At 42.1% G+C, this 23,987-nt stretch overlaps 1 protein-coding gene across 1 annotated transcript in view; it reads right to left on the bottom strand.

Annotated features, from left to right (window-relative positions):
• Positions 1 to 3,548: 3,548 nt before the first annotated feature.
• LOC145336308 (interleukin-17 receptor C-like) overlaps positions 3,549 to 23,987 on the bottom strand; it is a 65,579-nt gene continuing 45,140 nt past the window's right edge. The window contains exons 12-19 of the mRNA XM_080181742.1: positions 23,375 to 23,425; positions 22,187 to 22,232; positions 18,346 to 18,491; positions 14,918 to 14,968; positions 12,189 to 12,246; positions 11,923 to 12,018; positions 9,998 to 10,051; positions 3,549 to 6,747 (exon numbers count right to left, since the gene is read on the bottom strand). Of these exons, the coding sequence (XP_080037868.1) occupies positions 6,047 to 6,747; positions 9,998 to 10,051; positions 11,923 to 12,018; positions 12,189 to 12,246; positions 14,918 to 14,968; positions 18,346 to 18,491; positions 22,187 to 22,232; positions 23,375 to 23,425 (1,203 nt within the window). The 3' untranslated portion in view covers positions 3,549 to 6,046. The remainder of the gene's footprint in view (positions 6,748 to 9,997; positions 10,052 to 11,922; positions 12,019 to 12,188; positions 12,247 to 14,917; positions 14,969 to 18,345; positions 18,492 to 22,186; positions 22,233 to 23,374; positions 23,426 to 23,987) is intronic.

The raw sequence follows: 23,987 nt of genomic DNA on the forward strand, positions 1-23,987 counted from the left end.
AGTTCAGCCAGGCGGAGCAGAGCGATGGTGGATGGGAATTTGTTCAGGACTCTTTTCAAGAAAGAAGTGAAGAGCTCTCAGGCCATCCTGGCGTGGGATGGAGGTATAGAGAGATTGTACATCCATGGTGAATAGGAGGCGGTTAGGGCCTGCAAGCTAGAAGCTGTCGATATGACATAGGGTATCAGAGGAATCCCGGATGCAGGTGGGGAAGGAATGGACTGGGGTGGTGGGGGGGGGGGGGGGTGCGGGTGGTGAGGATGGAGTCACGGTAAAAGGAAATAAGTCCAGTGGGGCAGAAGCATGCTGACACAATGGGCCCACGATAGTCCTTTTTGTAGATTTTGGGAAGTAGGTAGAAGTGGGCTGTCTGATGTTGGGCGACCATGAGGTTGGAAGCTGTGGGTGGGAAGGCACCTGGAGGAAATGAGATTGGTGATAATGTTAGAGATAATGGCTTGATGTTCAGTGTTGTGGTCATGGTCCACGGGAGGTAGGAGGAAATGGAGGAAATTAGAAAGCAGGCACTAAAGAGCAAAACATGATGAAGAATAGCCTCACAGAGTAACACAATAGAAACAAAAGTTCCAGTCAGGAGTGGGATGCAAAGTAGTTAAAAGTCCCAAAGACTGCGTGGAACCTAGTTTGTATATTCAAATTACCCTACAAACTGTTGTGGTCCCATATACCAAAGTTGTTTGCCACGTAGTATAATTCTGCAGAATCCAGTGCACACAGACAGATTGTCCATTAATCTCATGTTTTTTTTGTAGAAAGTAGAACACAAAAGCTAATTCTTGTTGTGCATTCCACTCCCCCACAGCTCTCTGTTTAAATGTTTCTCCTACTTTCTGTCTCCACAAAAGGTTGTGAATGTAGTTCAGTCCATCACGCAAACCAACCTCCCATCCAATGACTCTGTCTACACTTCCTGCTGCCTCAGCAAAGCAGCGAGTATAATTAAGGACCCCCATGCACCCCGAACATTCTCTCTTCCACCTTCTTCTGTAGGAAAAAAGATACAAAAGTCTGAGGTCATGTACCAACTGACTCAAGAACAGCTTCTTCCCTGTTGCCATCAGGGTTTTAAATGGACTTACCTTGTACTAGATTGATCTTTCTCTACATCCTAGCTATGACTGTAACACTACATTCTGCACTCTCTCCATTCCTTCTCAATGAACTGTAAGCTTTGTCAATATAGCATGCAAGAAACAATACTTTTCACTATATACTAATATATATGACAATAATAAATCAAGTCAAATCAACATTTATTACATTTGCTTTGTATCAATATCCCTTCTTTCTGACTCATTAGCTGCAAGAAACCCAGTCCTGTCTGATATAATCATAATTTTAAACACCTACTAAGTCATTCTGTCAACTCCTCCACTGTAAGAAAAACAGGCCAGGTTTTTAAAATGTTCCTCATATCAGACTGAATCTGCACGGTACCCCTCCCTCTGGTTCCTCAGTATCATTCCAATTGCGTGGAGCACCAAACAGTACACAGTAATCTCACTATGGTCTTACAAAGTTTTTTGATGGGTTTGCCAGTACATCTTGCCTTTTATATCTATACTTGTAGCCATCGAGGGACTGGCTGGACAACATGTGCGAGATTCAGATTAAAACCACCAATACGGGATTCAATGTCTGCTCCAGCTGAAATAGACTCGTGGCTTACCCACGGTAAAAGATTCACAGCGTTTTGCTATGGTTTATTGAATAATCACCAAGAACCTGCCTTTGGCCGATAAAATGATGCAGAAGCCTCCTTGTCATAAACCTTGGATCATTAACTTTCCTTTCATAAGTTGCCGCTTTTACTGTCTTTTGATCTTGAAGTCACAAATCTCTTTGCTCTTGCACACCAACATCCTTCCTCTGTTAAAACAGTCACCTAGGATTCCAAATCCTTATCACAGATCACTGAGGCCTAATGTAGAGTCTATGTATGCAGTCATTGAGTGGAGACAGCAGTCAGTGTTGAGAAGTTGGGTAGAATAATTGTAGATTGGGAGGTAGGAAGTTAGAATTGGGTGTTTGTAACGTTGTAAAATGCTAGGGTGGGTAGCATTGCCTGATCCCGTTAAAAGTTGGTGCTTTTTCTGTGCTTAGAGATTTAAAATGTGAGTACACAGAGAGCCCAAACTGAAACATTAGTGTCTAAAGGCCAAGCAGCAGTTTTTACCAAGACAACACGCTTTTGAAATTAATTTAATCACTTAGATACCAAGAACCTATTAAATTTAAATTTGATGGTTTTGACAACCTAGGACCAATTGTTGAAAATATTGATATGTCATCACGGGTATAAAAGGGAGCAGTGGGACAAAGAGGAGACCATCTGCCACCCGCCAGAGCTAACAGCTCTCAGCTCTCTCAAGAGAGAGAATCGCTGGCTCTCATAGCTTCATCGATGTCTAAGAGAAAACACCATCTAGATAGCACAGGTACCAAGAAGAAAGAAGTTCCAGATAGAAGAATCAGCAGAGAAAGCCCAGAATATTCCTGAAGACACAAAACCTGATCGCAATTTAAAGAGTGACTAAATTCTATTTTTATTAACGAGTCGGACTTGTATTTATTTGAACAGCATACCATTGGAATCTTGTTTTATTGGGGAATAGTTAAAAGTTAGAAGGTATTCTGTTTGTTAATAGTTAATTTGTCCACTGTTAAGTAGATAAATAAATTGTTCCGTGTTGATTTTAGAGAGTGTCAGGGATTTATTTTGTAATTAACCACTCTAAGTTGTGAAGGGCAGGTCACACCACTTCACACACACTTTTTACAGATTATAGAGGATAGTAGGACTAGGGGGCACAGCCTCAAGATAAAGGGGGGGCGGTTTAGAACGGAGTTGAGGAGGAACTTCTTCACTCAAAGGGTGGTGAATCTCTGGAATTCTCTGCCCGTTGAAGTGGTGGAGGCTACCTCGCTAAATATTTTTAAGACGCGGGTTGATGGGTTTTTGATAAGCGAGGGGATTAAGGGTTATGGGGAGAGGGCGGGAATGTGGAACTGAGCCACGACAGATCAGCCATGATCTTATTGAATGGCGGGGCAGGCTCGAAGGGCTAGATGGCCTACTCCTGCTCCTATTTCTTATGTTCTTATGTTCTTATAGGGCAAGGTACTCTTCTTTGGGTATTTCAGTATTAATTCTCAGAAGGGGTGGATCACTCCCCACTTTATAACATCAGCTTTGGTGCAATGTTCTATGACTCATATTAGCTCCCAAGGCATAACCATAAGGAGTGGTCATTGTTATTTTTGGATATATGGCATTTTTTTGTATTCTAAATAGAGAGGAATTTTATGACCATTGTTTCTCCATATAATGAAATGGTTCAGTAAACTAGTCATTGTAGCATATTCATTCTATCTTATCTAAGCAATGTAATAATACAACTGACAAAATTCCTTTCTACTTACAATACAGAAAAATGCCTTATATCCAAAAAAAACCTCACAGACTGAAAACATACTTATGAATCTGTTCTTTGAGCTGTTACAGAATTAATTGTCCAAGCCATCACTTCAGTTGCTCCATAATGTTAATGAAATATATTTCACTCCAGTAAACGTGCTAGATAAATGCAAGTTGTTGGCACTTTGGTTCTATAGAATTCTGATAAATCGCAATCAGAAGAATATCTCCCAATTCCAACCTGGAGAGGCTTCTCATTTAATACTTTTAAAACTTTTATTCAGCTGAGCAAGGAGTTCTCTTTATACAAAGGATTGAGACGGAAATAAATAGTAATATGAAATAAGTTAACAGGTCAGTGAAGCAAATATAGTGAAACTCATCGTAGTAAATATCTGACACAGGTAGTCCCTGACTTAGTGATTGAAACCAGCACAAATTATTTCCCGATGATTTCCACATTTACCAGAATGCTCAAATGAGTTTGTAATCTAAATGATGATCTGCTGCTGTCTCCCACTCTATCCTCACCTAGCATCATTTCTGAACCCTGCACTACATAACTTCATTATTGGCTGAGAACAAGTTTACTTTAACATAATCACAGACCATTGAGTCAGTGAGCTAACAGAAATCTCTGCCCTCATTTAATGGCCGCAGTTATAGCTCCTGGCATTGGAGCAGGAAGCAGCAGTTCACAAGGGTCAAGTCAAAATTTGCAGAAGGTGAGATAGGGAGAACCAGCAGAACGTTGTGATGAAAAATAGCAACATCAGTTTAGTGAATAAATAAATAAATACTTCTGGCAAACGGGCTGTGCATTTAAATGGACTCCATAAGTGCAGATGGGACCAAATAGCTGAGCTTCAAAAAGAGACAATGATTCGAGGGACATGCTAAGGTGGAAAATCAACCAGATGAAGGACAACGATCACTGAATGATAGAATCCTACAATGCAGAAGGAGGCCATTCAGCCCATCAGGTCTGTACCAATCACAATCCCGCCCAGGCCCTATCCCCATAACCCCTGCATTTACCCCAGCTAGTCCCCCTATCACTAAGGGGCAATTTAGCATGACCAATCAACCTAACCCGCACATCTTTGGAGTGTAGGAGGAAACCTGAGCATCCGGAGGAAGCCCATGCAGACATGGGAAGGATGTGCAAACTCCACACAGACAATGACCCAAGTTGGGAGTTGAACTCGGGTCCCTAGCGCTGTGAAGCAGCAGTGCTGTCACCACTGTGCCACCCTGAATTTATTTTTATTCATTCGTGTGACAGGGGCTTCGCTTGCTGGCCAGCATTTATTGCCCATCTCTAGTTACCCAAGGGCAATTGAGAGTCAACCACATTGTTGTGACTCTGGAGTTACATGTAGGCCAGAAGGGGCAAAAATGGCAGATTTCCTTCCCTGAAGGACATTAGTGAACCAGATGGATTTTCCTGATAATCGTTTCATGGTCATCAGTAGATTATTAATTCCAAGCCTTTTTTATATTGAATTCAAATTCCACCAGCTGCCATAGCAGGATTCGAACCGGGGTCCCCTGAACATTAGTTGAGTTGCTGGAGTAATAGTCTAGTGATAATACCACTAGGCCATCACCTCCTTTATCCTATTGCCAGCATCTTTTGTTTCAGTGACTAATTTTGTAGCGAAAAGAACATAGAGTTATCAGAACGATCATACTCAATACAAAACCTTTAAGATATTTACATTGATGTACATATATACAAAGACTACAATTACAAAATTGCTGAGTGCCTAATGTTAACTCAATCTCCTGGATTAGAGCAAGGAGGCCCCTTCACTCATTCTGGATGTGGACTTCAAGAGGTCTTCTCCAGTTAAGTCTACTTCTGCTGCAGTGCAATAGATCCTTGGACTTTCCTGGGATTTGTGTTGAAACACATCCCAAAACTGTACTGACAAACAGAGCTCGGTTTGACAAGAATATATCTCTGGCAGTGAAGACACTCAGTATTTCGGTCTTTTCATTAAACTAGCAAATCATTTTATATTCCATCACTGCAGAAAATGGCAAGAAGAGAATTTTGGTTTTAGCTGAGTATTTCGCACATCATTTTTGAAATTGAAGAGAATTGTGTTACAAAATATTGGTTTTTAACACTCCAGCTGTTCCAACCATACTATGAGTTATTGGACATGGGTGTCGCTGGCTGGCCAGCACTTACTGTCCACCCCTAGTTGCCCCAGAGCAGTTGAGAGTCAACCACATTGCTGTGGCTCTGAAATCACATGTAGGCCAGTAGATTTCTGTCCCTAAAGGATATTAGTGAAGCAGATGGGTTTTTCCGACAATTGAGAATGATTTCATGGTTATCAGTCAATGTCAAGGCTGGGTTCGAACCCTCATCCCCAGAAATTTAGCTGAGTTTCTGGATTAATAGCCTGGCAATAAATAGCACTAGGCCATCGCCTCCCCATAGTAATGTAAATTAATACAGTTGCAGTTGTTGGTTTGATGTGTCTCACAGATATTTTCCTTTGTCACAATCTTTCATAGTTGGGCAGATGTTTAACCAGCACAGCAGGGGACAGTTTTTACTCAGTGCATTGAGATTCTCTCACTACGGAATCTTCAGACCATTGAAAGCATCTCTATTTGCATTATTGGACAGTGCAACATTGTCTCATTGTCTTGTTGTCCTTTAGATGTCCACTCTTTCTCACAGAGGTCCTGGCACCAGGTTAAGTGATTTTGTTCCCACAGCTGGCACTCCTTAATGACGCCATTAAGACGGTTACTAATTGATGACTGATAGCCGGTTGCTTTCTGGTCAGGGTTGAAGTTGGCCGGAACCTCGAGCTCTTGGAGGAATGCGGACAGTTGAGATGGCAAACTGTAGATTGGCATGTTATTAAAAACTTCCGGTATTTCTTCCTTTTTCTGCAAGTCTTCAAAGTACACAACAACGTACTTCCCAGAAACATTCCCTTCCATGATATCAGGAAGAATGCAGTTCAAGGAGGCCATAAATCCATCATTTGGGTCATTTATGGCTTTTGTGCTTCCAGAGGACTGAAGCCATTCACCGCATTTCATACTGGCACCTTTCGAGAGGAGGACGAGGATTTTTCCACCTTCTCCTGTAATTTTATTTTTCTGGGAATGGAACCACGGCAGGGGACCTTGCGCACCCAGTTCTATACGCTTCCATAGATCCACTATCACTTGGAACTGAAGTTCGCACAGGACGGATGCAAAAGTGTTCACCAACTTTTCAAACTGATTGTGATCCAGCGAATAGAGAAGAAGGATCTTCCTGTTACTTGAAGAATCTGAAAAAATCAAAAGCATATTACAGGCTACAACCTATAAATTAAAAAACGGCATATATGCATCAACTGTTCAAAAACATAGTATAAGACGTTGATTCTTTGTCAGTGTAACCATTGTTATGTAGGCATGTGCTGACCCTAAACACAGGACTAAGTCTCATTAGTAGCAGTAGGATGAATGGTTAGATAGTCTTTTTTGATGGTGTAGAGTTGTTAGCTTGGGCACTGAGAGATTTTTTTTAGCCATATATTAAATAGTGCTGTGGGATCGTTTTAGTCCACCTGAACAGGGGACCCCCTGACAATGCAGCACACCTTCCATACTACTAAGAGTTGAGGTAAATATTCACTCAAGTTAGCACCAGAGCCAGAAGTCAAAACCCTTTGCTTTGCAATGGAGAATGTGACCAACCATGCCAACATATGTGAGAACAAATTTGCCTGGATAGGTACCTGTTAAAGAACCTCCCATGCAAATGCTTAAATCCACTTGAATTTCTAGTATCTAATCACTCAAGATCCTTGGGGGGGGAGTTACCATTGACCAGAAACTGAGCTGAACTAGCCACGTATATACTGCGGCTACAGGAGCAGGCCACAGCCTGGGGATTCTGTAGTGAGCAACTCACTTTGTGACTTCCTGAGGGTGGCACAGTGGTTAGATCTGCTCCCTCATAGTGCCAGGGACCCAGGTTCAATTCGTGGCTTGGATCACCGTCTGTGCAGAGTCTGCACGTTCTCCCCATGTCTGTGTGGGTTTCCTCCGGGCACTCTAGTTTCCTCCCACAGTCCAAAATATGCTGGTTAGGTGCACTGGCCATGCTAAATTCCTCCTTAGTGTACCCAAACAGGCACTGGAGTGTGGTGACTGGGGGATTTTCACAGTAACTTCATTGCAGTGTTAACGTAAGCCTACTTGTGACAATTATAAATAAACTTTAAAAAATCCAAAGCCTGCCAACCATCTGCAAGACACAAGTCAGGAGTGTGATGAAATGTCTGGATTCCCCCCCCCAACTCAACCTCTGATTCATCTCTTTGAAGTTTGAGAACATGAAATCAGGTCATTCTTTCAGCTAGTAACTGGAAGTTTGAATCTCTTTTCAGCCCCTATGGAGATTGTAACAGGGATATTTAAATCCAGTGGGTGCCATGCCTGCCATCTGCTAATCTACCCTTGTCCACACTGCAATTAAACAGGACATGGAGGAGCCATTGGGAGGCATGCCCATCCTTGGGTATTAAGTTTAAAGATTATTGTATTAGTATCACAAGTAGGCTTACATTAACACTGCAAGGAAGCTACTGTGAGGCTCATATTTGGTCAATGAACGTTATGCTGTTCTCCATAAACTCCCGCTTTCTTGGTTTATCAAAATCTTTCACAATTTTAAAGACATGTGTTATGCCATTCGGCTTCCTTTTTCTGCCTTGAGAGAAGACACCCAGCCTATCAATGCTTTTCCAAAATGTATACCCTGCATTTCTGGTATCACCTCTGTAACTCTTCTCTGCACTGTCACTTGTGCCAATATATTTTCACAATATAGTGGCTAGAGCCTAACAGCACTTAAGTGCCTCATCCTGCTGTCATCAGTATTATACCGATGGAGTGGTAAGGCCCAAGACATCTGGGCAGCCCAGCAGATTGTGTTGTGTGAGCTGGAATCCGGCAATGCAGGGGAATCTCCTTTGCAGTCCCTCTGAGCCTATTGGCGGCACCCTCTCCATCAAGGTCACCCCACCCCTGGCTTTTAGAAACCAGACCCTCCCCATCCGCTCCCTGCGCCTCCACCTGCAAGAAAAGGTTCAGTAAGAAGTCTCACAACACCAGATTAAAGTCCAACAGGTTTATTTGGTAGCACAAGCTTTGGGAGGCCTGCTCCTTCATCAGGTGAGTGGCTGACGAAGGAGCAGGACTCCAAAAGCTTGAGTAAACCTGTTGGACTTTAACCTGTTGTTGTGAGACTTCTTACTGTGCCTACCCCAGTCCAACGCCGGCATCTCCACACCATGACAAGGAAATGTTGACAGATCTCGGTGCACCCGGACTTATCAGGGCTCCTTGACATGGTGGAATTGACCATATTCCCAGCAGCAGCCACTGCTCCCTGTGGCCTGCTGGTACTTCAGAACTGCTGGCCCATCCAATTGGACGGTGGCTCTTCAAGGTAGGACATCCTCCCGAGGAAGGCATGGACAATCCTCCTCAGTCTAATTAAAGCTGCTTCTAGCAGTAAAAGGACATGCAGCAGCCTTCGGGACTGTGGGTAGGCTCCTCCCACTTTTGGCCATCTTAGCTGGCAGATGGGATCTACTGTGTTCAATAAATCCAGCCCGATGATTCTATTGGTGCAAATTGTAGCTGTGAAGAGGAGAATTGTGAAGAGGAGAAATGTGAAGAGGAGAAATGTGAAGAGGAGAAATGTGAAGAGGAGAAATGTGAAGAGGAGAATTGTGAAGAGGAGAATTTTGTCTAAGGGACTGCCAACCGAGGCAATGGAGTATGATTTTATCATAAATTGGAAATGACCAAAGCATAGTGAGTGGGATTTTCTGGCCACACTCGCCCCAAACTCAGAAAATCCTGCCTGAGGTCAACAGACCTTTGTACGGTCCTGTGTCGTCCATTACGATTCTTGTGGGTGGGCTGGGAAAATTCCACCCAATGTTTCAGAGGGAAAGAAGTTGATGGAGGAGAATGGGAGATAGTGCAGTATATGATATTCTCTAAATACTGGGATTGCTCAAATGATCAATGGTCTTTTCCAGTTCTGTGCATTCCAGCACTCTTACTATCAGTCAAGCTCATAACGTGGCTCATTTACACTTGCTAAAAGTGACATCCATTCATATGCAAAGTATGGTTCTCTGCAAAAGGAATATGCAAAAAGAAGTCCTTGCGCCTTTATTTGAGGAAACCTTTAGTTGCCAGTTGGGTTTCTCCATGGCAATACTTTGATCAGTGTCAACCAATTAATACCCTCTTTTCCTGTAGTATAAAATGTTATGATTGTTTGAAATTTGGCATTCTTGTGTGTTTGACCTGATGAATGCAAGATGAAAAGCTTCAGCGACACGTTTCTCTTTTCAGTGATATTCGAGCTCAGTACCACCAAATGACTAATATTTCCCTTATTCAGTCACTTGGTCAACTAGATTATAACCAAGCATCAAATATCTTGACGTATTTCAAGTTCAGCCTAGCAAACAAAAATGGCTCTATCTGTTACCCTTTGTAGAGATTTACCTGCAACTGTTGAAGCTGTCGCAACGGGTTTCCATTTGATCACCTCTATACAACCTGCGGGAAGAAAGCAAAAGCTGTGTTAAGGTAGCCAAGTAGCAACAAATACTGAATATAGCTGAGATGGGTTTGGAAAATGCAAGACATATGATGCAGGCAAGGTTCAGGTTACATATTCATAATATTGAACTTCTTTCCAATCCTGATAGATAGCAATATGGCAGGTGGAAATAATATTTAGAGGGAGGCAGAGGACAACACAGACATCGTCATAGTTAGCTACAATCTTAGCATATACAGAGCAGATTTGAGATTGTAAGGGGAATCAAGAACTTTAACATATGTTAGCACTGCTGCCTGACAGCACTTAGGATGTGTTCAATTTCCAGTTTGGGTCACTATCTTTGCAGAGTTTGCACCTTCTCCCCATGTCTGTGTGCGTTTCCTCCAGGTGCTCCGATTTTGTCCCACAGTCCAAAAAGCGTGCTGGTTAGGTGCATTGGCCACGCTTCAGTGTATCTGAACAGGTGCCGGAATGTGGTGAGTGGAGGATTTTCACAGTAACTTCATTGCAGTGTTAATGTAAGCCTGCTTGTGACAGTAATAAATAAGCCTTAAACAGATAAGATAAAGAATAGATGCACTCTAAAACAAATGAGGTAATGACTTAGTGGTATTATCACTAGACCATTAATCCAGCCTGGGGACTTGGGTTCGAATCCCACCATGGCAGATGGTGGAATTTGAATTCAGTAAAAAATATCTGGAGTTAAGAATCTGATGAATACCACGAAACCATTGTCGATTGTCAGAAAAAACCATCAGGTTCATTAATGGCCTTCAGGGAAGGAAATCTGCCTTCTTACCTGGTTTGGCCTACATGTGGCTCTAGAGCCACAGCAATGTGGTTGACTCTCAACAGCTCTCAGGTAACTAGGGGTGGGTTATAAATGCTGGCCAGCCAGCAATGCCAATGTCCCACAAATGAATAAAAAAAAGGGTTGGAAAAACCAATAAGATATTACAATAGGATCAGAGCCTCTTCCTGCTTTACCCAACCATGACAGTTCAATCCTACATTGCTTTTCCATATATACATGGCCACTTGTTTCCAGCTACCTCTTGTATTACACAAGCTTGTCTTGCTCAGTGTTCTACTACTTTATCCTTCATCAGATTTTCAAAACCTATTGGCTTTTATTTAACGCTACAGTTTAGATTGAAGGTTGTGATTAACATTGATGATGATAACCCTAACATTTATTTACATTTATCCACGTGAATTGTCTTGTTTGAAGTAGATATCTGTATATTTATGCAGGTGCACACATAAATACTGGAGGCGGTATCTTCCGGCCACTTGTTGTTGCTGCAAGCTTTCTTTCTGGCTGTATCACAGCTTGGTATGCCCTGCCCAAGACCGCAAGAAACTACAAAGGGTCATGAATGTAGCCCAATCCATCATGCCACCCAGCCTCCCATCCATTGACTGTGTCTACACTTCCAGCTGCCTCGGAAAAGCAGCCAGCATAATTAAGGACCCCATGCACCGAGACACTACCTCACACTGAGTTGATCTTTCTCTACACCCTAGCTAATGTTACACTACATTCTGCACTCTCTCCTTTCCTTCTCTATGAACCGGATGCTTTGTCTATAAAATGTGCAAGAAGCAATACTTTTCACTGTATACCTATACACCTGACAATAATAAATCAAATCAAATCAAATATCCTTCAGTATTGTATTAGAGTCTCAGTTTATGTTAGGTGCTTAAATCCTGACATGGGACTCCAACCTGGAGGCAATAGCACTGTCAACAGCACTCTGATTTTGTCTGATAAAAATGTTTGACACTTTTCCGAATAATTTTAAACTGTCTGTCCTCACGGATAGAGATCAACGATTATAGAACACCTATTCCTTACCTTTCAGCATCTGTGTCTTGACAGTGATTGTGCCAATCACAATTATAACAAGTATTAAAAATAATACAAGCAATGGGGCCCATCGTTCTCTGGCATCTGCAAATACAAGCGTGGCATCAGCAACTCTATAATGAATTGATATAATGAACAGACCGGTATCGGTCCACTAATAATCACCCTATTATTATGCCTTCAGTAAAACAAAACATATTATCACCAATGCAATAAAATATCATAAAGTTTTTAGTAAAGAATACAATACTTACACATATCGTAAGGACAGATGGTGATTCTGGGTGAGAAGTTCACATCTGATCGCCAGACCTGAAAGATACAAACTGTATTAGATCAGCTTGTTCATAGAATCCCAACAGTGCAGAAGGAGGTCATTTGGCCCATCAAGTCTCTGACAGTGCATCCTATCCAAGTCCTATCCCTCTAACCCCATGTATTTACCCCACTAATCCCCCTAATCTACAGATACTGGGACACTAAGGGGCAATTAGCATAGCCAATCAACCTAACCTACATATCTGGAGTGTGGGACGAAACTGGAGCACCCGGAGGAAACCCACGCAAACGTGGGGAGAATGTGCAAACTCCACGCAAACATTGACCCAGTGCCGGAATTGAACCTGCGTCCCTGGCACTGTGACGTAGCAGTGCTAACCACTATGCCACCATCGGTAAAGATTGCCAAGGCAAACCATTCTCCATTAACATTATCCCATGTCTTTTGGATGAGGAATTAAATCAAGGCCCAGTCTACTTTAGCACTCGTTGGAACAGAACAAAAAGATGCCAGGTAACACTAAATGTTACATCGAGCAAAAGAGGCCAGACCAGCTGGCCATTCAACTGTTTGTGACCCAGAATTGACTGCTCCATTTGTCTAATTAATAAAAATGGCTGCACTTCAAAAATAATCCATTATTAAAGTCATAAACTCATAGAAATTTACAGTATGGAAACAGGCCCTTTGGCCCAACTTGTCCATGCCGCTCAGTTTTTACCATTAATTCAGAACCAATTACCCACATTTGGTCCATATCCGTCTATACCCATCTAACCAACGTAGTTGTCTAAACATTTTTTAAAAGGCAAGTCAATCCAGATACTCACCACCCTCTGAATGAAAATATTGATCTCCTGGACCCTTTTTTATCTCTCCCCTCTCACCTTAAACACATGCTCTCTGGTTTTAAACACCCTACCTTTGGGAAAAGATGTTAACCATCTAACTTATCAACGCCCCTCTATGTTTAGGTTTGAATCCCGCCATGGCAGGTGGAGGAATTTTATCCCCTTTGTGTTTTACTGACTGCTGTTCTAAAAATAAGTGGTTAATTTTATTTTTCACTGACTGCAGGGGGAAACAATCGAACAAGAATATTAAAGTGATCTATAAGTACTACATCTTTTACTAGGGCTCGCCATTGCTTAGGGTGGCAGGGGCTCGATAAGAGAATACAACTCTCAGCAATGGCCAACTTTTACTCAGCACAAAAAAAACAAATCTTTAGTCAACTGGCCTTTTGCCATACGTTTCAATAAATATTTGCTTGGGATAAATACTTAGTTTAATCAAAATTCATGACTTCCTTAGATCTTTAATGTCAGTGGTAATCTGCTCATAAGCAGCTGTTTCCAAGTGGTTGATTGCAGTCTTCAAGTTTCTAAATTTTTGGACAGTGTAACCTTATTAATATTTAGTTCTCAAGGGTGGCACCGTGCCACAACAATTAGCACTGCTGCTACACAGTGCCAGGGACCCAGGTTTGGTTCCCAGCATGGGTCACCGTCTACAGAGTCAGCACGTTCTCCCTGTGTCTGCGCGGATTTCCTCTGGGTGCTCTGATTACCTCTCCTGAAAGATGTGCTGGTTAGATGCGTTGACCCGAACAGGTGCCAGAGTGTGGTGACAAGGGGAATTTCACAGTAACTTCATTACCGTGTTAATGTAAGCCTGACTTGTGACGAATAAATAAACTTTATTTTAATTAACTTTGAATTCAATAAAAAAAAATCTGGAACTTAGAATCTATTGATGACCATGAAACTATTGTCAATTGTCGGAAAAACCCATCTGGTTTGCTTATGTCCTTTAGGGAAGGAAATCTGCCATCCTCATCTGGTCTGGCCTACATGTGATTCCAGAGCCACAGCAATGTAGTTGACTCTCGATTACCTTCTGAAATGGCCTAGCAAGCCACACAGTTTCAAGGCAACTAGTGACGGGCAGTAAGTGCTGGCCCAGCCTATGACGCCCATATCCCACGAATGAATAACAAAAAACAACAAACACCAGGAAACATAAACAAATTCCTCTCAGTTCACGTTAGCAGAGGGCTTACACATCATATTCACAGTTTTTAAGCACCAGCGAATGACATGTTGAAATTCTTTCTGACATTTGAGGAGAAGTATTAGATCCAAGCAGTTAATTGCAGAGTTAAATTCACTCGGCAGGAAGTCAAGGATCATTACTGGAATAACCAGATGTCTGGGAGATAAGGTTCCGGGAAGGCTGCACTACCTGATGCAATTCAAGTTACTGATCCAGAAACTGTTGTTTTTGTAATGCAGATCTTATCTGTCTTTTATCTGTAATCCTCCATGCCCGATTTCCATTTGCCTTCTCTAGTTTCTGAAGCTGCTGGGGTGGGACCTTCAACACCAGCAAATTTCTGGCACATCTCCCAAGTGTCTGCCTTCCTGTGTGAGCCATTCAGTGACCACTTGGGGGGTGGAAAGCATCAGAGACAAGACCAGATCTGTCCCTGGCTTAATTTCCAGTTGATAGTGACGTAAAATACTCACTTCCCTAATCCAAAATTGCTGAAGCCAGCTGTGGTGCTCCAACTGTATAACTCTTCACAGAATGAGATTCACATTGAGGAATCATTCCTATCAGTAAGATCCAGTTCTAAATCAGGCAGTCCCCTTATCCGCTAAACTACTTTTACAACTGGTTTTAAGAGGATTACACACCAACCTGAAAGCAATCCTGTGAAACAAGGTTCAAGTGCTTCTCCTGCTGGTTAATCTGTGTGAACAGTGGAAGAAAACTGAAATTAGTAACAGCCGCAAAGATACATCCACTTTCTCAGAAAACTAAGGAAATCTGTTGTGTCCACTATGACTCTCACCAACTTTTACAGATGCACCATAGAAAGTATTCTTTCTGGTTGTATCACAGCTTGGTATGGCTCCTACTCTATCCAAGACCACAAGAAACTACAAAGGGTCGTGAACGAAGCCTAGTCCATCACGCAAACCAGCCACCCATCCATTGACACTGTCTACACTTCCTGCTGTCCCGGAAAAGCAGCCAGCGTAATTAAGGACCCCACGCAACCCAGCCATACTCTCTTCCACCTTCTTCTGTCGGGAAAAAGGTACAAAAGTCAGAGATCACGTACCAACCAACTCAAGAACAGCTTCTTCCCTGTTGCCATCAGACTTTTGAATGGACCTACTTTATTTTTAATATTTTTAAGAAGCGGGTTGATGGGTTCTTGATAAGAGAGGGGATTAAGGGTTATGGGGAGAGGGCGGGAAAGTGGAACTGAGCCATGACAGATCAGCCATGATCTTATTGAATGGCGGGGCAGGCTCGAAGGGCTAGATGGCCTACTCCTGCTCCTATTTCTTATGTTCCTATGTTCTTATGTACCTCGCATTAAGTTGATCTTTCTCTACCCTGGCTATGACTGTAACACTACATTCTGCACTCTCTTGTCTTCTCTACGAACAGTATACTTTGTCCGTATAGCACTCAAGAAACACTATTTTTCACTGTATATTAGTACATGTGACAATAATAAATCAAATCAAAAACTATCTAATCCTCAGCATGAACCCATAATGACTTGTTTCTGCATGGAGAATTCTCTCTCAATTACCACAAATTCTTTATTTATTCTTCCACAGAATGTGCGCATTGCTGGCTATAAACAGCATTTATTGTCCATCCCTAGTTGCACTTAAGAAGATGGTGTGTGAGCTGCCTTCTTGAGATGCTGCAGCTCCATATGGTGTAGGTAGACCCACAGTGCTGTTAGTGTGGGAGTTCCAGGATTTTGACCCAGTGACAGTGAAGGAGCAGCCGATATATTTCTAAGTCAGGTAATGGGGAACTTTCATGTGATGGTGTTCCCCTGCATCTGTTGCCCTTGTCCTTGCCATAGAGTTCATGGGTCTGTAAGGTGCTATTGAAGGAGGCCAAGTGAGTAGGTGCAGTGCATTTTATAGATGGTACACACTGCTGCCGCTGTGCAATGTTGATGGAGAGGGTGACTGTCTAAGCTGGTGGATGGGGTTTCAGTCAAGTGGGCTGCTTTATCCTGGATGGTGTTGAACTGCAGCAAATAAAGTTCAGACTAATCCATTTTGCATTCATAACTCTTGTTTTGAGATGATTCTTTTGTTTGTTACAGGTGAGACAGGTCACAGCTAGAAGAGTTTAAGTTTAAAGTGTATTTATTAGTGTCACAAGTAGGCTTACATTAACACTGCAATGAAGTTACTGTGAAAATGCCCTAGTTGCCACACTCTGGCGCCAGTTCTGGGTACACTGAGGAAGAATTTAGCATGGCCAAGCCACCTAAACAGCCTGTCTTTCAGACTGTGGGAGGAAACCGGAGCTCCCGGAGGAAACTGGGAGACATGGGGAGAGCGTGCAGACTCTGCACAGTCAGTGATCCAAGCCAGGAACCGAACCCAGAATTGGCTTTCCGTTTGAGATATCTGTTATCAATATCACAAGTTCCTAATTTATAGCATGTTCGGATAGAATATAACTCCAATGAATTTCTCAATATCATGGCTTAACCTTTACCTCATACAATACCACCAATTACCAACATGTCCCTGCTGAATACAATTAGATTTGTTTTTACCAAATTCTGTGTATAAGGATACTGTTAAACTCGAAAGAGTGCAGAAGAGATTTACTAGGATCCTACCAGGACTTGATGGTTTGAGTTATAAGGAGAGGCTGGATAGACTGAGACCTTTTTCCTCTGGAGTGTAGAAGGCTGAGGGGTGATTTTATAGAGGTCTGTAAAATACTGAGGGGCACAGATCAGCTAGACAGTCAATGTCTTTTCCCAAAGGTAGGGAAGTCTAAAACCAGTGGGCGTAGGTTTAAGGTGGGAAGGGAGAGATACAAAAGTGTCCAGAGGGGCAACATTTTCACACAGAGGGTGGTGAGTACCTGGAACGAGGTAGTAGCAGAGGCGGGTACAATTTTGTCTTTTAAAAAGCATTTAAACAGTTACGTGGATAAGAAGGGTATAGAGGGATATGAGCCAAATGCGGGCAATTGGGACTAGCTTAGGGATTTAAAAAAAAAAGGGGGTATGAGCAAGTTGGGCCAAAGGGCCTGTTTCCATGCTGTAAATCTCTATGACTCTATACATGTTTTGTACAATTTTATCTCAGTAAGTACTGGGGGTTAAGGCTGATGGAACCCAGTTGAACTGAGACCCTTTGGAGCACTTAGAAAGTGCAGGCTAAATTTAAACTCATTCAGAAACGGAGTGAAAATTATTCCCATTGCCACTGGCAAGGGAAACAATATACCAATGAGAACCTACTTCCAACATTTTCCCATTATATCAGAAGTGAGATTCTTCTTAGTTTTTTTTACACATTACATTGTTTCAGTGAAACTTCAATACAGTGCTTACTCGATGGTGATTTGACGGAAGTCTTGTGGGATGTGTCCCAGGTTACAGGGTTATGTATCTCCAAAGATCAACATGGAGAAGAAGGCATGACACAGGCACTAGGCAAAGGAACAAGAAAGCAATCCTCTAGTTCAGTGTGAAACACTGGAAGAGAACCACTCCTCTGTGAATCTCCACACAAAATTATTGACTTTGCTCAAGTGCCTGCCTGGCTCAACAAACCGCTCTGGAATGGACATAGAATTATAGAATCCTACAGGGCAGAAGAAGGCCATTCTGCCCATCAAGTCTGCACCGACTCTCTGATAGACTATGACTCTCTGATAGACTTGGTTGTGTAGGAGCTGAGGAGTTGTTACGCCTGACTAAGGAGGCAGTGTCTCAAGACAAGGGCTGAGCAATGAGGACAAACTCAAGGGACTTCTTCACTCAAAGGCTTGTGAATTGTTGTGTCCCAGAGGATTATAGCTGCTCCATCGTTGAATTGGTGAGAAAATGAAATTAAAGCCAATGATCAGTCTGGTTCTTACTGAATTGCTGTATCGAGGGGCTGTGTGATCTCCTCATGCTTCTATTTCTTATGTTCTCCACTAACAATTTCAGGTCTAAACACTCTCTTTTTGTTCATCTCGTCTAACTAGCACCCAGATTTCATTGACGCTATTGGTTTTACAAGGACAAAGCCAGTAGTTAGTTACAAACATTTCAAAGCATTACTGATTTAACTTACCTGTTTTAGGTTCTGTTCTAAATGGTCACATTTGTCTCCTTTCACAGCACAGATTGAAAAGTTCATGTTATTTATTCTATGAGATATCATCACTGTAACACTTCTGTGCTTCATTTTGGACCTCACTTCCCATTGAGGTACAAGATCTAAAAATAGTAATTGATAACGTGAACAATCATATGTATAATAATCAGTCTACAATTGTAACAATGCATAAACATATAGGGAGGAAGGACAATGGCACAGTAATGGACTAGTAATCCAGAGATCCAGGATCATGTTCTGGGGACTGGGGTTCGAATCCCATCACGGTAGCTGGTGAAATTTTATTTCAATTAAAACATCTGGAATTAAAAGTCTCACCATTCCTCCAAGTGACTCCAAGCAACTCACTCAATTCAAGGGCAATTAGAGATGGGCAATAAATGCTGGTCTAGCCAACGATACCCATACCCAATGGGCTGGAATTCTTCATACTCGCATGCCCTGTGACTGCTGCCAATCAAATCTCCATTCACAGCAGCTTGACTGAATAATCCCAGCCACAGGCGAGGTCAGAGAATTCCAGACTTGGTCTAATCACATGCTCCTTCTCGGCTAATCTTCTCACTATTGAAACTTATTTAAAAATTAATTCATGGGACATGGGCGTCACTGGCTAGCCAGCATTTACTGACCACTCCTAGGTGCCCTTGAAGCTGAGTGGCCTGCTAGGCCATTTCAGGGGGCAATTGGGAGTCAACCACATTGCTGTGGGTCTGGAGTTATATGTAGGCCAAGCCAGGTAAGAATGGCAGATTTCCTTCCCTAAAGGACATTAGTGAGCCAAATGGGTTTTTTCCTACAATTGTTTCACGGTCATCAGTAAATTCTTAATTCCAGATATTTTTTACTGAATTTCAAATTCCACCACCCGACATGATAAGATTTGAACCCGGGTCCCCAGAACATTAGCTGAGTTTCTGGATTAATAGTGTATGGATAATACCACCAGGCCATCGCCTTCCCTAAGTTGAAGGCCAATTTTTTAATTGTGCAATATCAAGACGTCAAACAGAGTCCAAAATAAACTGTTGTGAAAGAGAGAATAGTTCCCATAAAGGAAATTATCAGCTGATTTATGTTTTGTGCTTAAATTATATTTCATGCCTCATCACTAATTATGGTAAAAAAAAATGGTCATGCATCACATCAGCTTCCACCCATCTCATCCTATTAGCATTTTCTTTCCTTTCTCGTCATGTACTTTGCTTCCCCATTTAATTTTGTAACATTTGTACCCAAGTACACTGTGTGGAATGATAATTGTTTCAGGGATCAAGGGAAAGCAGATTAATGTTCCGCACTGTACTTTGAAAATAGAAGGGCAGAAAATAACTGAAACTGATTTGCAGCGGAACTAAAACGACAGTGAAAATCCCTGAGAGAGAACTGAGCCCAAGAGTCACAATTTACAATGTCAGACCTCATCGACTAAGTGCCATCAAGGCAGTATTCCTAAAACAACAAGGGAACCCTGGGGGAAAAGTGACCATAATGTGGTGGAATACTTTGTCAAGGCAGATAGTGATGTATTTGATTCTGAGACCAGGGTCCTGAATCTCAATAAAGGTAACTATGATGGTATGAGGCATGAACTGGCCAGGATGGACTGGGGGACATTACTGAAAGGAAAGACTGTGGACAGGCAATAGCAGGCATTTAAAGAACAGATAGGTGAGCTCCAGAAGTTGTTTATTCCTGTTTGGTGGAAGAGTGGTAAGGGAATTGTGGCCAAAACATGGCTTCAAAGGCTAATTAGAAATAGTATCAGATTCAAGGTAAAAGCATAAAAATGGGCAAGATAATGCAATAGGCCTGAGGATTGGGAGCACTTTAAAATTCAGCAAAGGAGGACCAATATTAAGAAGGGGAAAATAGAGAATGGAAGTAGGCCAGTGGGGAACATAAAAACTGACTGTAAAAGTTTCTATAGTTACTTAAAGCAAAAAAGATTGACAAAAACAAAGGTAGGAATTAAATTAGTATTTGGCTTCAGTCTTCACAAGGGAAGACATGAATAATGTACCAGAAGTGCTGAGAGAAACATGTTTTAGTGAGGAGCTGAAGGCAATCAGTAGAGAAATGGTTTGGGGGAAATTGATGGGATTGAAGGATGAATAACTCTCCAGATCCTGATAATCTTCATCCCAGAGTACTTAAGGGAGTGACCATGGAAATAATAGATCCATTGGTCGTTATTTTCCAAAATTCTTGGGATTCTGGATTGGTTCCTAAGATTGGAGGGTAGCTAATGTAAGCTCGCTATTCAAAAAGGGAGATAGAGGGAAAACAGGGAACCATAGGGAACAGAGGAAACATAGAAAACAGGGAACCATAAACCAGTAAGTCTAACGTCGGTACTGGGAAATCTGCTAGAGTCTATTATCAAGTACTTCATAACTCAGCATTTGGAAGGCAGTAGTATAATCAGACAGTCAGCATCGATTTTCAAAAGGGAAATCATGCTTGACAAATCTAGCTAATAGCGTTGAACCAATGGATGTGTTTATTTAGATTTTTCAGAAGGCTTTTGACAAGGTCTCACATGACAGACTATTATGTAGGGTTAAAGCACATGGGATTACAGGTCTGGAGATGGATAGAAAGCTGGTTGGCAGACAGAAAGCAAAGAGTTGGCATAAATGGGTCATTTTCTGATTGGCAGTGACTCGTGAGGTTCCACAGGTACCTGTTCACATTATATATTAATGATCTGGACGAGAGAACTGAATGTATTATTTCCAAATTTGCAGATGATACAAAGTTGGGTGAGAAGGTGAACTGTGAGTGGGATATAGAGATACTTCAGCAGGAGTTGGACAGGCTGAGTGTGTGGGCATTTACATGACAGATGCAGTATAATGTGGATAAATGAGAGTTATCCACTTTGGTTAGTTGTTATACAGAAACAACTAGGAATTGTAACAACAATTAGAAAGATGTTATTATTTGAATGGGTGTAAATTGAGAGAGGTGGATACTCAACGAGACCATGCTGTCCTCGTGCATCTGTCGATGAAAGTAAGTGCACAGATACAGCAAGCAGTAAAGAAGGCAAATGATATGTTGGCCTTCATAGTGAGAGGATTTGAGTATAGAGATTGGGATATTTTGCTGCAGTTGTATAGGGCATTGGTGAGGCCACACCTGGAGTATTGTGTGCAGTTTTGGTGTCCTTATCTGAGGAAGGATGTCCTTGCTATAGATGGAATACAGCAAAGGTTTACCAGGCTGATTCCTGGGATGGCAGGTCTGTCATATGAGGAGAGAATAAGTTGGTTAGGATTATATTCACTGGAGTTTGGAAGAGTGAGAGGAGATCTCATAGAAACTTATAAAATTCTGACAGGATTAGACAGGATAGATTCAGAAAGAATGTTCCCGATTGTGGGGGAATCCAAAACTAGGGGTCATTGTTTGAGGATAAGCGGTAAATCTTTTAGAACTGAGATGAGGAGAAATTTCTTCACCCAGAGGTTGGTGAATGTGTGGAATTCACTACCACAAAAAGTAGCTGAAGCCAAAATGTCTGATTTCAAGGATAAATTAGATGTAGCCCTTGGGGCTAAAGGGGTCAAGGGATATAGGGGAGCAAGGAGGCATCAGGATATTGAATTCAATGTTCAGCCATGATCAAAATGAATGGTGGAGCAGGCTCGAAGGGCTGAATGGACTATTTCTAATTCTAGTTTCGATATGTTTCTGTATAACAACTACTTTATATAACATCTTCAATGTACTAAAATATTACACAATGCTTTGCCAATAAAAAACCCAGCAGGGGGTAAATCCCACTCACCAGAATCAAAAGGGCAGCTAAGATTGACGTGGTTTCCAGAGATAATCTAAGCAAAGAAGAAAACAGAGTCAGAAAGAAAAAATTGTATCATACAACACAATCTGAGAATCTGTGGGTGACACGGTGATACAATGGTTAGCACTGCTGCCTCACAACGCCAGGGACCCAGGTTCAATCCCTGGCTTGGGAATTGTCTGTGTGGGGTTTGCACATTCTTCCTGTGTCTGGGTGGGTTTGCTCCAGTTTTCTCTGACAGTCCAAAGATGTGTGGGTTAGGTGGATTGGCCATTCTAAAATGACCCTTAGTGTCAGAGTGGACTGGCTAGAGTAAATGCATGGGATTATGGGCTTGTATGGGATTGTGGCCAGTGCAGTCTCGATGGGCTGAATGGCCTCCTTCACTTCTGTATGATTCGTTGTGACACAAGTCAAAAATAGTTGGTGGGATTCTTGCTCTTATGTAAATCCTTCTGGAAATCAATAGATACAAGAACTTTGTTTGCTATATTTTGTTAAGTTCTCCTGATGACTCACAAAATTTTCTCAACGTTACATGGGAGCAAGGAAGTGTTATGGGGAACCCTGCTGTGTGGTTTCCTCAATTATTCATCCACACTCAGATATTTAGTCACCTGCTGGTGGAAGATTCTCTTTAAGGAGATGATGGTGAGACTCCCATCATATTACCCAGAGATTAAAGGAGTGTGTACAGATAGGATACAGATGTGAGCCTTGCTGCTTTGAAACTATCCCACAGCCTCATGTCCCTTAATCATGTTCACACCACCTCTACTTTTCCTGAAGGCAGGGGAATCTAAAACCAGAGGGCATAGGTTTAAGGTGAGAGGTGAGATACAAAAGTGTCCAGAGGGGCAATTTTTTCACACAGAGGGTGGTCAGTGTCTGGAACAAGCTGCCAGAGATAGTGGTAGAGGTGGGTACAATTTTGTCTTTTAAAAAGCGACAGTCACATGGGTAAAATGTGTGTAGAGGGATATGGGCCAAATGTGGGCAATTGGGATTAGCTTAGTGGTTAAAAATAAGGGCGGTGTGGACAAGTTGGGCTAAAGGGCCTGTTTCCATGCTGTAAAAGTCTATGACCCTATGGCTCTGTGACTCCACTGATGGCTATATACAGTTTACATCCATTTTTAATCACTTCATTCAACGCTGTAATTTTGTAAATACCTTTATGCAGAGGGCTGGGTGATGATCCACGTTTCTGAATTCATTTCGTTCCTGATTGAGGAGAAAATGGAAAGACTGAGAATAACAGACACCAGCATTTCAAGATTCGAGGTTTGGGTGTGATTATTTTTACTCACTGCAACAAGAAATATTCTGCCCAGAGCTGATGGTGACATTGCCAGCACGCAGTAGCAGCACCAACACAATGACCTGACTCAATATCAATCGAGGTATCAATACTAATAAACAACAGATCTTCCCTGTAAACCTCATCATTGGAACTTTCCCCTCAGTTTTGACTTTATTAGGATTTGATTTCAATCGTTTCTCAGACCTGTCAGTGCATTGCCACCCCCCACAAGAACTGCATAAGAAACAGGGGGCTATTTGAGCCCTTGAGCCCACCTCACCATTTAATAAAAAATGGCTGATCTGATTGTGACTGTCCTACCAGCGCCCGTAACCCTGCAATCCCCTGCCAAACAAAGATACGTTTATCTCAGCCCTTGAATATATCCATTGAATCATAGAATTCCTACAATGCAAAGACAGGCCATTCAGCCCATCGAGTCTGCACGGTCTGAAAGTACATCTGACTCAAGGCCTCCTCTCC

This window comes from Carcharhinus amblyrhynchos, chromosome 3 (genome assembly GCF_965287045.1).
Source record: "Carcharhinus amblyrhynchos chromosome 3, sCarAmb.v2.hapA, whole genome shotgun sequence".
NCBI classification, from domain to species: domain Eukaryota; kingdom Metazoa; phylum Chordata; class Chondrichthyes; order Carcharhiniformes; family Carcharhinidae; genus Carcharhinus; species Carcharhinus amblyrhynchos.